Source organism: Rhipicephalus sanguineus, chromosome 6 (genome assembly GCF_013339695.2).
Source record: "Rhipicephalus sanguineus isolate Rsan-2018 chromosome 6, BIME_Rsan_1.4, whole genome shotgun sequence".
Taxonomy (NCBI): Eukaryota; Metazoa; Arthropoda; class Arachnida; order Ixodida; family Ixodidae; genus Rhipicephalus; species Rhipicephalus sanguineus.
In genome coordinates, this window is record NC_051181.1 from 44,554,989 (window position 1) to 44,570,352 (window position 15,364).

Genomic DNA, 15,364 nt, shown 5'->3' on the forward strand with positions numbered 1-15,364 from the left:
AAGTGCTCGAATATCGCACAAGCCTAGTTTTGTAGGAAATAAATGTTTTTTTGCCCTTGCACCTCAATATGGGCTTGTCAGCCTTCATTTTTTACTGGATTCGGATTGTACGTTTTTCCGGATATTACATCTATTTCTGTATGTTTTTTTTTTCGAAAATGTATGAACGAGGTTCTGCAGGGCAGCTACTGTGGAAGACAGCTACTGTGTTCGATCACATGTGCCCTGTGCATTTTCTTGTTTATGTGAACGGTGGCTGGGAAATGTATCATACAATTGTAGTTTGCCAGTTTACTGAATTTACTGAGAAATATCCCAGTTTACTGTACAATATATCAGATATAAGAATTAACATTTGCTGCACCATGAACTTTTGTTAGGGCTGTGCGAGTATTCAAACACATAATATTCTCGGATTCGCATCGACGCCCATTTGACGAAATATATTTTACCTCGTGTAACCCACTTGAAAAGTTGGTTTCACTGCAGCATGGGGCCGCCATGCCGTGAAACAGTCTATCCAGGGGAAATCGCTCTACCGCAAAGCCACAGTTTATGTTTAGGTGAACATATTGCCTGCACAATGATAAATTGTTTCTTTAAAGTCTAAAAGCAGGTTATACAATTTTATATGAGCAGAGTATGGCAAACTTTAAGATGCGACATATTTTACCACTTATAACTTGCATCATACTACTATTCGAATTTGGTTTAACTTCGCTTTGAACAGAAAAAGATATATTCGGGCAAGCCTAACTTTTGTATTTCTTCTGTCATGAATGAAACCGCTTAGTGTCACGTTCCCGTGACACATTTTTGGTTGCAGCGATTAAGTCTGGCTCTTTTGTGTCTGCTCAGGAATGTCCAGACCGCCAGGATAAAAAAAAAAAAAATGTGCACTCTCACTGCATCCTCATCACTTAATGATCACTTTTCTGGCCTGCTGTGCATTCCCAAGTTAGTGCCCCTGTCTCCTGCTAATACATGTAATAACAGAAGCTCTAGAAGCTCTGCTTATCTTTCCCCCCCCCCCCCCCCCACGTCATTGTTTTTATCTTCAGTGGAACATGGTTATAACTATAGAATTTTCATGGCAATTGAATATTATTATGAATGGGTTATACTTTACATTTATTTCGTTTGCTAAATATAATTTGGCTGCTATGCACGAAAGCTGCTCCTTTGATAGATTTTTGTCAATTGTACAGACATACAGGTGTGTGGAGTGCGTCCCCTGGCAGAGCCACGTCCGGATCTGGAAGGACGTCCCGAGTGCGTGCGGGCCTACTTCCGGGTGAACCGGGTCCACTCGTTCCAGTTTGACCGTCCCGTCTACAGAGATGGGCCACCGGACAGGGACAATGAATTCAAGGTATACTCCCTTCTGCCTCCTCTTTTCTCATGTGGTGTGTCAAGCGCTAGCTCATTTTTTTTTCTTTTCATGCAGCATACTGTAGTTGTGAATGCTAGAAGTCTTTCTTCATGCAGGAGCTAAGAATACGCAAACCACAAAAACTGCAAAACTACACAAAAGCTGTACTTCTGTACTGAGGAAAAAACGAAACAAAAGACAGTGTTTATAAGGATCAAGGTGAACCTAGCAGCCTACCAGACGTGGACAAGTTCTGCGTACCAGGGCTATACTGAACTTTGGACAATGTGTCAGCTTATTGATGCTGCTATAATTCCTCATTTCCTCTTTCTAGTAAATAATAGAATGATTACGACTTTCAGCACTCATTTTTGAGGATGTAATTCTAGAAACATGCACTTAGAACTGGACTTATGCTACATGGATGCGACTTGGCCTCAACTCTTCAGCTAAGTCACTTTTTAAAGCAAAAATTGAAAGCTAAAGCTGAAGCTTTGTTATTTAGCTAACACATTGCTGCGATTGTATCATGCAAGTAATGTGAGCCATAAACTGCTATAAATAATGTGCAGGAAGCGCTGTACAGATGTCCAAAGTATTTCATACAGTTCTTTTACATGCATACAGACTGAGGCAAAGTGAAAAAGCATACAGTGCCGACCCATCTGAATGCCTAAACACATGGAACAAGATTCCAGTGGGTTTTTGGCTTTGGCACCAGCCGGCAACATGTTGCATCAGCCCGATTTCATGTTTTTTCATGCATGGCTAACATTCCGGGCACCACAGCCATGATCTGGCATGGGCAGGCTTCAGCTTCGAACATGCGTCGCATTGTTTTTGACAACATTGGCTGATTCTGTATAGGTTTAGGCTCAATCCACTCGTTAAGGCTTTTCGGCATCTGGTGCACACCATGTGTATATGCTTGCTTGGGAGTGCTGAAGGTGCTTGAGGTGCGTGCGCTGCAGAAGTCCACTATGTACCACAAGCCAGTCTTATTAACAAGCAGGTGTTCACTGAAACAAAAGTCTCACTCTGTCAACTAAAAGTTCATAAGAAATGTTGTTAAGGTACATCTCATCTATCTTGTGTCCTTTGTTTACACGCCCCGGTGGTCCAGTGGTTATGGTGCTTGACTGCCTGCCCGAAGGTTGTGGGATTAAATTGCGGCTGTGGTGGCTGCATTTTGATGGAGGTGATATGCTAGAGGCCCGTGTGCTTAGATTTAGGTGCACGGTTAAAAGAACACCAGATGGTCAAAATTACCAGAGCCCTCCGCTATGGCGTCTCTCATGATCATATTGTGGTTTTGGGACATAAAACTCCAACAATTACCCATTATTATGTGTCTTCTGCTTAGCCAAGCAGTATCTGCCAAACAAGCGTGAGCGCAATCTCCTCATCCTACAGTCAGCTGTGGTACATCTGCAATGTAGATGTGGGCTTCGTGCAGGGCCTGTGGCTAGAGCGGACGACTCTCGAGACGGCGTCCACTCTGCCCGGTCTGCTGCCTTGGGCCGAGGTGGTGGGCCAGCAAGCGGACTGGGTGCCTCCGCTGGTGAATGCATGCGAAGCGGTCGAGGCCATGAGCAATGAGCTGCGCCGTCTCGTGGCACTGCACTCTCGCGAGCCCCATCGACCCCTGGCACCCCTGAGCATGCGCCTGTCCGGTGCCATTGAAGCAGCCGTCAACGGAGGCCTGGCCAAGTATCATCAGGCATGTTCTTTGTGGGTCTTTCTTTGCTAAGCTTGCACGAATATAACTTTTTTTTGGTTTGAAGCGTAGTTGAAGTTAATTAGCATGGAGTTACTTTGAATAGTAGCAGGATTTGAGTCGTAGTAGGGTTCAAGCCATAAGCAGTAAAACACGTTAAGTTTTATATTCTGCGATACTCAGCCCATATAAACCCCATATAACACTCTTGTAAACTCCATAAACAAATGTTTTGCAGTGCCTTTGCAATTGGGAAAAACAGCAAAATAGAACTTTGCTTATTTGCAATTTTTGAGCACTTGGCCATTTCTTTGGCCTTGTTTGATCTTGGAAAAATTACTTGGTGACTGTATTCAGTAACATTTAAAGAAAAGTTGAAGGAAAGATTACTTTTAAGTAGGGGATGTGTGAATATTTGAACTTTCGAATATTTTTCGGATGGTGTTTGGTATTCGATTCGATTCGCACCGGAATTTACTATTCGAACTATCGGAACCTCCAGAAAATAAATATAACGGTTTGTAATAATGGAGAATAAATATAACGGCGATAAATCGGCATGCAGCGTGCTTGGTCTTGCGTTTTGTGGCGCCAATGTGCGAAGCTGCTAGCCGCTTCCGCCAGTGCTCTGAGCGGTCGCTGCGCAACTAGCTTGGGCCGGGGGTCCACTGTCGATGCGTCAAGTGCCCATCCACGATTCCAAGAAGCCAGTGGGCGATGCGATTCGTCGCTTGCGACGAAGCACATTGCAGCTTCTTCGCTTTCGCAAAAAACTGCACAAGAGGAGAAAATCGGCCTTGTTGGTAAGACATTGGGAAAAAATTCAGCGCAAAATTACACAAAGACGAGAAGGGAGGACACAACACGTGTGCTATGAAGAAGTCTTTTTGCGAAAAAGCCGCAACTAGCGCGAGTTAGGCCTAGCCACGACTTTGAGCAGTAAGCTCGGTCGCGGTGCATGTGCCCGCGGTGCCCGATGTTTCAAAGTACGTCATGGTCGATTGCAAGTACATAGAGTCGTCTAGCAATGGTCTTCGTCACGAGGTCCAAAGTGCTGACAAGCAGAACCTCTAGCCGCGGGCCCCACGAGTCAGCCAGAGACGCGCGTCTGCGATGTTCGCGATGAGTGCTGTGCACTATTGTAATCTTATGATTGACATTCCGTTTGCAGCTGCCAGACTAATATTCTAAGTGATTGTCAACTCGTGAACACAGAACAAGCGAACGCGTACTAAGTAGCGCGATTGTCGACAACCGTGACGTCGCGACGCGCAAGCAGCAGACGTTGCTCTCCCGGAGCGAGCACCGGACCAATGGCGAGGCATGCTGGTGCAACATCGCGGACACAGCGAATTTGGGACCTCCAAACGAACTTTAAATATTTGCTTTTTGTGCGCTTGTTTCTGAATGGAGGACCTAGCTGAGGCAGGAAATTTGAAGACTGAGAAATGCTCTTTCCGACAAGCCCGAAATGGCGGCGCCTGGTTGCGCCATTGCGGAGCTATACTGTTTTTGGAATGTAATTTAGAATATGCTTAGGAATACTGTTCACCTTTCTTTTTCTGTAATTTCGCTTCGACGTGTTAGAAAAATATTCTAAAAATATTCTAAAATTATTCGATTCGATTCGCACTCAAACCTTATGATTCGAGTTCGCTTCGCACTCGAAATTTTGCTATTCGCACAGCTCTACTTTTAAGGGCTTGTGTTTCTTTGTTATACACAATATTAATGAGAAGTAACACACAATAAATGCCAAGGAAAGTATAGGGGATGTTATTTGTAGTAATTATTACGTAAATGTGAAGAAAGTGAAGTGGACGAAAGATAACTTGCCGCTGGCAAGGACCGGCGGCAAGTTACCGTATTTGCACGTAAATAAAGCGACCGCGAATATAACGCGAGGGGGTACTATCGGCCTGGACGAAAAAAAAAAAAAAAAGTTTATTACGATTATAACGCGAAGTGATGCAACTGTAAACAGCAGTCAAAAAGTGGTTTCCGACAAGCCCGAAATGGCGGTGCCTGGTTGCGCCATTGCGGAGCTATAATGTTTTTAGAATGTAATTTAGAATATGCTTAGGAATACTGTTCAACTTTCTTTTTCTGTAATTTCGCTTCGACGTGAAGGCTTTATTTACATTTACATCCGTCGGAAATGCTAGAACCACAAGCTCGCCTGATTACTCTTCCTCGCTGCTCGAGTCCTTGTCGCTGTCGGCAAAAACCGCGTCGTCGTCTGTGCCGTCCAGGCTGTTCGAGAGGCAGCACTTCAGGAATGCCCGTGACACTATTGCCGACGGCAGGGCCTCCCAAGCATTATGAATCCATCGAGCGACCTCGCTCACTGACGCTCGCTTCATGCGACTCGATGGAGTCAGTTGGTGATTGCTAGCCTCCAGCCACTGCTCGTATTCCCATCGTACGAGATCCTTGAAGGGCTTGTTTATGCAGACATCCAGTGGCTGGAGCTGCGAAGTCATTCCTCCGGGAATGACAACAAGGTCGGTGTTAGACTTGCGGAGCGCTTCTTTGACCTCATCGGTCATCATCATCATCATCATCATCATCAGCCTGTCTACGCCCACTGCAGGGCAAAGGCCTCTCCCATGTTCCGCCAATCAACCCGGTCCTGTGCTTTCTGTTGCCACGTTATACCTGCAAACTTCTTAATCTCATCTACCCACCTAATTTTCTGTCTTCCCCTCACGCGTTTGCCCTCTCTTGGAATCCAGTCAGTTACCCTTAATGACCACCGGTTATCCTGCCGACGTGCTACGTGGCCGGCCCATATCCATTTCTTCTTCTTAATTTCAACTATGATATCCTTAACCCCCGTTTGTTCCCTGACCCACTCTGCTCTCTTCCTGTCTCTTAAGGTTACACCTATCATTTTCCTTTCCATCGCTCGCTGCGTTGTCCTCAATTTAAGTTGAACCCTCTTTGTAAGTCTCCAGGTTTCTGCTCCGTAGGTAAGTACCAATAAGATGCAGCTGTTATATACCTTCCTCTTGAGGGATAGTGGTAGACTACCATTCATGATTTGATAATGCTTGCCGAATGAGCCCCATCCCATCCTTATTCTTCTAGTTATTTCACTCTCATGGTTCGGCTCCGCGGTTACTACCTGTCCTAAGTAGACGTACTCCTTTACAACTTCCAGCGTCTCGCCACCTATCGCGAAGCGCTGTTCTCTGCCAAGATTGTTCCACATTACTTTAGTTTTATGCATATTAATTTTCAGACCTACTCTTCTACTTTCCGTATCCAGTTCAGTAATCATGAGCTGTAATTCGTCTCCCGCGTTACTCATCAATGCAATGTCATCAGCGAAGCGCAGGTTACTGAGATACTCTCCATTAACTCTTATCCCTAATTCTTCCCAATCTAGGGCCCTGAAAACCTCCTGTAAACACGCGGTGAATAGCATTGGAGAGATCGTGTCTCCCTGTCGTACGCCCTTCTTTATTGAGATTCTGTCGCTTTCTTTATGAAGGACTATAGTGGCTGTGGATGCGCTGTAGATGTCTTCCATTATGTTTATATAGGCTTCGTCGATGCCCTGATTCCGCAGTGCTTGCATGACCTGCTGATGTCTCCACCGAATCAAACGCCTTCTCGTAATCTATGAAGGCTATGTATAGGGGTTGGTTGTATTCCGCGCATTTCTCTATCACCTGATTGATAGTATGAATATGGTCTATTGTTGAGAATCCTGTACGAAATCCTGCCTGGTCCCTTGGTTGATTGAACTCCAATGTCGTATTAATTCTGTTAGCAATTACTTTTGTGAATAGCTTGTAGACAACGGACAGTAAGCTGATGGGCCTGTAATTTTTCAGGTCCTTGACGTCCCCCTTTCTTATGGATCAAGATGATGTTGGCATTCTTCAAGATTCTGGTATCCTCCCTGTCGAGAGACACTTCGTATACAGGGTGGCCAGTTTCTCTAACATAATCTCTCCACCGTCTTTCAACAGGTCTGATGTTACCTGATCCTCACCAGCGGCTTTGCCTCTTTGCATTCCCTTTAGGGCTTTCTTTACTTCTCCTGTTAATACTGGTGGGATGTCAGATTCCTCTGGGATATTACTGCTTCTTACGTTATCATCCTGACTGTCTCGGCTGCTGTACAGATCTCTGTAGAACTCTTCCGCTATCTCAACTATTCTATCCATATTGGTTGTGACCTTGCCATCCTTGTCCCTTAACGCATACATCTGATTTTTGCCTATGCACAGTTTTGTCTTCGTAGCTTTGAGGCTTCTTCCGTTCTTTAGAGCATGCTCAATTCTCTCCATATTATACTTTCTTATGTCGGCTACCTTACACCTATTGATCAACTTCGAAAGCTCCGCCAGCTCTATTTTGTCTGTTGCATTTGAGGCTTTCATAGCTTGACGTTTCTTAATGAGGTTTTTCGTCTCTTGGGATAGCTTACCAGTGTCCTGTCTAACGACTGTACCCCCGACTTCCACTGCACACTCCTTAATGATACTAGTCAGATTATCATTCATTGCGTCAACGCTAAGGTCGGTTTCCTCGGTTAAAGCCGCGTACCTATTCTGAAGTGAAACTCTGAATTCCTGTACTTTCCCTCGCAGTGCTAGTTCATTAATCGGCTTCTTGCGTATCAGTTTCTGCCGTTCCTTCCTCACGTCTAGTTGAATTCTAGATCTTACCATTCTATGGTCACTGCATCGGATCTTGTTAACTACTTCCACATCCTGTATAATGCCCGGGTGGTCGCACATTATGAAGTCTATTTCATTTTTAGTTTCGCCATTAGGACTCCTCCACTCCTCATCGGTCAAGTGGCCTCTAAATGCGTCTAGCGCAAGCATAGCTGGAGTGTTGAGGAGCGCACCCGGACGTCTTCCCCACACAACACGGATCCACTCTTTCATCATGGTACTGTCCATCCAGCCCTTCTCGTTGCACCTGACGTACATCCGGGGCGGGAATGTCTCGTTCTTTGGGAGAGTCTTTCTTTTAAATATGAGAAAAGGCGGCAGCTTGCGCCCGTCCGCCATGCACGCCAGCATCACCGTCACCCGAGTCTTCTCATTGCCGGTTGTGCGGACACGTACCTCCTTGGTGCCGAGTTCGTCGATCACGTAGCCAGCCGGAATGTCCAAAAAGATTGGCGTCTCATCCGCGTTTCCGATCTGGCCTACGGGGTACTGCTTCTCCCTCTCATTCATTATACCCGCTGAAACTCAATTAGCTTTCTTCGTACTCGGCCGGAAGCTTCTGGCAAATCGAAGTCCTTTGCCAAAGCGAGAATCCCGCACGACGCATGACTTCTGCACCCATGAGCGACTGGCCTTAAAGGTGTCACGGGGCACGCCGGCCTCACGTGCAAGCTCCCTTGCCTAATCTGGACGAGTTCGGCATTGACAGGCAGAAAATTGCCGCGACGTTGGCGCACGATTCTGCCAGGTCCTCTTGATTTTCGGGAAACGGCCGGTCTTGGGCCCACGGAAACGCTTGCGAGTCGGTGCAGCTGGAAGATGCGGTCACGGCATCCTCCCACCTCGAACGGTTTGACTCCGTCATTCCGAGTATGCCGCGCCGCACCCGAATTGCCCCTCTCTTCGGTCAGCAGGAGCGCCTGTTCTTAAACGCAGCAGTATATTGATTAGCTTGTCATTATGACAGGCAATGCGGAAGAAAGTGCGTTCCGAACACAGCGACGAGCGACGCGCGAGGCGTAAGGAGGCGAAGTTCTTCCGAAATGATTGTTATCCACGTGTTGCCACTGTGGCTCCTATGCGCTAGCAGCGCTAGCGGCACATGCGATCGCCGCAGCATTACGTAGGGCGCGTGCGTCGACTGCGATACGCACGAGGTTCTGTACTGAGCGGCGGGTGTTCCGAGACGCCAGGTAGGCGTCGGCGACACGTGCCTTCCTGCGCGGGTCACCGGAGGCGCAAGTAGGAATAAAATGTGCTATATGGTGAGACGAACCCGCCAAAGTCCCTGGAACGTGCGGCGCACGCTACAGGGACGAAGATTTTTAAACAAAAAGAAAAAGCTCGAAAAAATTTCGCGCTATATGTGTTATTTTTGTCACGAAACCCGAATTAACGCGAGGCGCCTTTCTAACTCGCAAATTTTTTGGATAAAAAACTCGTGTTATATTCGTGCAAATCCGGTATCTTTTCGTCCTCGTTTACTCGGGCGGCAAGTTATCTTTTCGTCCACAGTACTTACTTCCCATTACATCATAATTTCTACAAATAACATACCCTATACTTTCCTTGGCATTTATTGTGCGTTGTTGTTCTAATTAAAGAAAGGTTGGACCCTTTGTTAACACTCATCATTTTCACCCTGTGCTGCAGGCCTTTCTCAGTGGTGGTGATGCGCAAGTGAAGGGCAAGCACGCCTGCGGTCGCTACTGCTGGAACAGGTGAGTTGCTAGATTAACGGCTGGGGGAAATTAGCGGACTCTTTGCAGACAGAATGTTTCTGTTCACTATGGAGTGTAGGACAGTGAATTTGCAGACACATATACAGTGAACTGCCAATTTTTCGGACGTCCGATGTTCCGGACATGCTCGAAATTCAGACGCTTTCGCGGCACCGGTCACCGGCCCATAGACATCAAGTATAAGAACGTCCGAAATTTCGGACGCTGAAACTCCTCGGCGTCTGATTTTTTGGACTTTCTGCCCGAATTGCAGGTCTAAAAGACATTAATTGAAGCCCCCCACCTCTGCCGCATCTATCATTTCGTAGGGTTGAACCAGCACTTTCGCGAGATCGATTGTTTGCTACAGTAGCAGAGGTCCGAATGTCAGCTTTGCACAATTTCCGAAGTGATGTGGGGTGAAGATGACAGAAATTTAAAGGGCCGCTATCACGGGCACGTTCGGCGATGTCTTACGGATAAGCAGTGGAAATGCACGGAGGCGTGATGGTGGAGGTGGCAGACGCGCTAGTACGGCTTAAATTCTGACAAGGCTTACGATAAGCATCTTCAGTTAAGTGCTCGGTAGTGCATGTGGCCTAGTGCAGTCACATGCATGTGCATGCCATTTAATAGGCAAGAACCCAAACGTGCCAACTCCGCCATCATGATGCATCTTTGTGCGAGACTGCTAAGCGCGCGCCGCCAAACGCATTGCCTTCACGAACGAAACCCGCTCGCCATTGCCGCGCCCGCGTGTGGTCAGGGAATGGAGTGGGCATCACACGAACCCTTTCGTGGACAAATGTGTGCGGTACGGTACACGCAACAGTGCAGGGACGGCGTCAGCTTAGTTGGCGATGTGCTGCACACAATTAGAAACGATCGCTTTATAAGGCAGCAAATGCTGCAAATCGGCAGAGATTCGGTGATGTGTGTGCGCATAGTTTACGTGTGCACACACATTGGGGAAAGCTGGACGAGTAATTCGCTCTTCCGCCTCAGTCTTTGTGTTCTGCTTCATCGTTTCCGAACGCTCCATGCGAGAGCACCGTAGTCTATTTTGCGCTTTGCTAGTATCAGCGGCGCTCATCACGAGATGCAAATTTGTAAGTGGTGGTTGGCACGTGGTTAAGCGGGGTTTGTGGCAGGTACCAAATGTATTTGCGAGTCTGGGTGTGCTCCAAAATACCTGGTAAGTGTACAGGGAGTCATTAAAGCTATTTCGGACTTGGCTGTGGTGATTTGACCGCTTCAGCGCAATAAAAAAGCATGAATTCGTTTTTTCGGACTACCACGATTTTTTGGATGATTTCGCAGTCCTAGGGAGTCCGAAAAATCGGACGTTGACTGTAATTATTCATTGTTCAGCTACCTAACAGATCTCAATTTCTGTTTACATTTTCAACATTTGAAAAGCAGCAAGTTTGCATCAGACATCTTGTCATTGAAGCTCTAATATTATTGTTGGAACTTTCACATTAAGTGGCTAAGTCATTGTTGTTCATAAGTTAGTGCAAATATTGTAATTTAGTGCAGCTTCGATGCAGGCAAAATGCAAGAACACCTGTGTACTTACATTTAGGTCCTTGTCAGAAAACTTTGGGTATTCATAATTGATCTGAAGTTCCCAATTACTGTGTGCCTCATTATGATATTTCGGTTTTGTCATGTAAAAACCTGGAATGTTTCAAAATTTTATCATGTAACAGGACTGCTAGGTGTGTGTTGTTATACCGGTCACAGCTGAGTGACAGTGGCATTTATTTACTCTTTTTATGCCAACATTTTTTTTTCTCAGAAAATGAGCATAAGCCGAAATTTTGTTATGACTGTTTCATGTTGAACAGGTTTCATTATTGCAATATCAGTACTTAAAGGGGCCCTGCAACATTTTGTGAGCGTATTGACAAAACGCTGCCAATCGGAAGTCAAGGTTATGTAAATGTGTTAGCCAAATATTATTGAACAACACGCAGCAGGGAATGTACAATTTCGTGTAAAAATGGCTAAAGATCTCTCGCTCTCCCTCAGTGAACTGCGCTGCAGGCAAGACCAGTTTCATGGCAGGCAGGACTGATATGGCCATTGGGTTGTCTCATGATTACAATGAAAAAGACAAGTGAAAAATGCTCATGGAGATGATTGCGCTGATGTAACTTCCCCCTCGCCATCCTCCACCCCCCCTCTGTAGCTTCTAGCATGCTTGTTAAGACAAAAGATAAGAGAAAGTGCTTGAAGCCTGTGGTAAACGTCCATAGGAGTAACCAAGGGGGGGTTGGGGGGGGCTCAACCCCCCCCCCCCGAAATCTTTCAGTTTTGCTTGCGTATATATCACACACACATAAAAATGCACGCACGAACATACATAAAGTATAGATGTACCACCCCCCCCCCCAAAAAAAAAAAAAATTTCTGGCTACGCCCCTGTAAACTGCCTATAACTCCGCTGATACCAGAACAGATTTGAAAAATAGTTATGGCAGGGGTTCGTGGGGCAACCTGGTCTAATAATGAGGTCGTTCTGCTATTGTCTTCTGCCATCAATTATTTTTTTCCCCATATTTGAGTCGCAGATGTGCAATGCCACAGTTTCAGAGATAAAACAAAAGCACCTTTTAGGCATGAGATTCTTAAAGATGTATTCTTTGGTGGCACGCTCCTGTCGGGCAGTGCCACAGAAGTTGCGTGTATTGCTACAGGAAAGAAGCAGGCACATGAGCATAGACTGATGTATATTTAGAAGCGATATCAATGGCACTCAGGCAGGGGCAAGAGTCTTCATCGTCCATCACTTCATGTCACCTTTTTTGTTCATTTCCCCGCAACAATGTCATGCTCTGTATTTCTTGGAACAGAAGCAAAGCATTGCTTTTTTCTATTGTCCCTGTGACGCATTATGGCTGAAGTGTCATCGAAAAGAAATTGCAAAGGCAAGGCATCTGTTTCATGATGCGTTGTGTTTCATAGTTATGTAGGTTGCTAGAGGCTATAATTCTTTCTCATAATCGTTAATGTTGAAGCCAAACACAAGTTGCCAGAACTATCAAGGTATAATTGTTTATTTGACGTGAGTAACGTTTGTGCTGGGATTCCAGCACAGAATTCACAAATGAAACTTTGACCATGATTTTCTCTTCTAATAAGAAACCTCCGATTGGGAAATTAACTTCAATGAAATTATCAAGGAATAATACTTTATCAGGCTAAACTGATTTTAGTGTGTTGCTTTAGCGTCCCTTTAAGTTTGACCAGATCTCTTTGTAAAATGCTTGAACATTTTATTGGATGTAATTCATTGCACAAGCAGTGGCTGCCAGCGTTATCCGCCCCTTCTACACTCCTTGCTTTGAGTGACATTATTTGTGCATAGTACTTTATTGCGATAGCAGTTATATGAACAATCCAGGTGCATTTTTTCCATTGCAGTCACTGTTGCTGTCATGGTTCCTGTAAAGTCCAGATCAGTAACATTCCTCTGTACATCGTATATTGTATGTGCAAATAAAGCGTGCATGGAGAGGTGCTGGAGGGAGGGCTGCGTGGCTCTGGCAGAAACGCGTACTTCGATCAGCCGGGCGGGGTCGCCCGTGCTCGCAGGCACTGTATCTTTAGAGGATATCAGCAGGCTGCTCATACCTTTGTGTCTGTTGTGTTCTTATCACTCAGTTTGTGATGAAGTGATAGACAGCATGAAGGTGGCTTTGCTTGCTGCCGCAGCCGTGTTTCCATACGCCAGCATTTTGTTCAGTTACGCCAGGCTGGATGCCAAAGGAGCGAGCTACTAGCTTTCTTCGTATAACATTCCAGTTTTTTGCTATTGCGTTCACTGCTTCACCCTTGCACCGAAACTGTGACTTTCTTGTCTTGCCCTGCATTGCGTATAATTTTTGAGCTAGATCTACACTTTGTTTAAGCTGCCACCTGTCTCGCGTCCCCTGTCAGGTGCACGTGCTGGAAGGTGGCCTCTCCCTGCACGGGCGGCTGGCTCCACCAGACTTGGGACCCCTGCAGAAGCGACTGGTCGAGCGGCTGGGGCAGCTTCAGCAGGCTGTGCGTGGTGCATCTGCACATGGGTGTGTCTTGTATACTTTTCTTTCTTTTTTAATATGCAGTACTGATTAATATCAGGGCTACACATCAGGCCCATAAAACTTTCCGTCATGCACTGGAAGGTTTAAAGCAACATCCAGTATATATTCAATCGTTACATTTTAATTTTTTCTAAAGGGGCCCTGCAACACTTTTACGAGCAATCATTGAATTTCTTCATTAAAGAAGTTTATCGCTACATGGCTGCCACAAGAATTTTTAGAATCAGTCAAGTACGAGTGGAGTTTACAGGGATTTGTTCCATGCTATAAGCACTTTCTCTCTCCTTTTGTACCAGCAGGCACGCTGGAAGCTACGCAGGGTAAGATGACGAGGTGGTAGAAGCTACCTCCATTCGTCAGCACGCGTCATGACTTCTTCGAACACCTTCTTTCCCTTTTTTTTTCTTTGAAAGCGCGGGTTACTTTCAGTGCGATCGCAAGCACGCTGGTGTAATTCTATACTGTGTGTAATTCTAGCACTATAGAGTGCAGGGCACTTTATGGTGCTAGAATCGCGGTATCCCACGGCAACCGTGGTAACTATGCAGATCATGATGCTCATATCAGCCAATAACCATGGACTTTGTGTTTATGTAGCGCTCATTTTGATAATGGCATTACTTGTCAAGGGAAGAGCGAGCAATTTCTAGCTGACTTTGAAAATTAATTGTAAATTTCATGCCACGTGCTGTGCTATAATGTTTGGCTGACATGTTCTCAGGAGCCTTGACTACCAATCAGCAGTGTTTTCTGATCATGCTCAAAAAGTGTTGCAGGGCCCTATAAAGGGACACTAAAGAGCAAAACAAATTTTTCTTGTATTAGTAAACTACTTTTTCACGATACCAAAAGCACCACGCTTGCTGCGAGAAGACGCTTAGTAAGCGACAAAATCGCGGAAAAAGAAAATGTGGGTGGCGACACCACCTTGAAGTTTCCACACTATTCGCCGTGATGTCACATATTTTGACGGTGCCTACCAAGGCGTACATTGTTCTTAATGGTAAAAATGAAGTACACTGTCCTCTGAAAGGGCCATAGAGTTAAGATACCAAGTTTGGGGAAATTTTGTTGAGCCAATGGCGCCAAAATACGATAAACACACTTTCAAATCCGTGACGTCACGCATGGAGTTTTTGGCGCGAAATTTAAAAATGAAACTTTGAACTTCATTTTCTCCTTTATTAATACACCTATGATGGTGAAATTAACGACATTATAGTTCTCAAGGTACAATGTATCAATTTAAACCGATTCATTGTTTCTCTTTAGTGTCCCTTTAAGAGATCGCAGAGGTAGAAGCAGATGTGTTGCAAAACGATAGTATGTGGTTGGTGTGTGACCTTTGTCACAGCAGAGGCTCTCGCCCATTTCCTAGACAAGCATCTATAAATGAGTTTTGCTCTTCTGGTTTCTCTTTTGTCAGAACCAAGAGCGCATAGCGTCTTTTCGCCACAAACCTCTATTCTCACCCCTTTAAATGCGAGTAGCATTTCCCTACCCGGCACAACTGGTTTCGTATGGGCATTCAATCTAGCTTCTGTAAGTGACATCAGGACAGCGTATCTATGCATATCATCATCATCAGCCTGACTGTGCCCACTGCAGGGCAAAGGCTTCTCCCATGTTCCGCCAATCAACCCGGTCCTGTGCCTGCTGCGGCCATATTATGCCCACAAACTTCTTAACCTCATCTGCCCACCTAACTTTCTGCCTCCCTCTCGAGCGCTTGCCTTCTCTTGGCATCCAGTCAGTTACTCTTATTG

The 15,364-nt window shown here is 45.6% G+C and overlaps 1 protein-coding gene across 1 annotated transcript in view; it reads left to right on the plus strand.

Annotated features, from left to right (window-relative positions):
• Positions 1-15,040, plus strand: part of LOC119397243 (dedicator of cytokinesis protein 1) — a 68,790-nt gene extending 53,750 nt beyond the window's left edge. Inside the window, exons 15-19 of the mRNA XM_049416502.1 lie at positions 1,209-1,372; positions 2,829-3,103; positions 9,465-9,504; positions 13,450-13,580; positions 15,025-15,040. Coding sequence (XP_049272459.1) covers positions 1,209-1,372; positions 2,829-3,103; positions 9,465-9,504; positions 13,450-13,580; positions 15,025-15,040 — 626 coding nt within the window. The remainder of the gene's footprint in view (positions 1-1,208; positions 1,373-2,828; positions 3,104-9,464; positions 9,505-13,449; positions 13,581-15,024) is intronic.
• Positions 15,041-15,364: the final 324 nt, after the last annotated feature.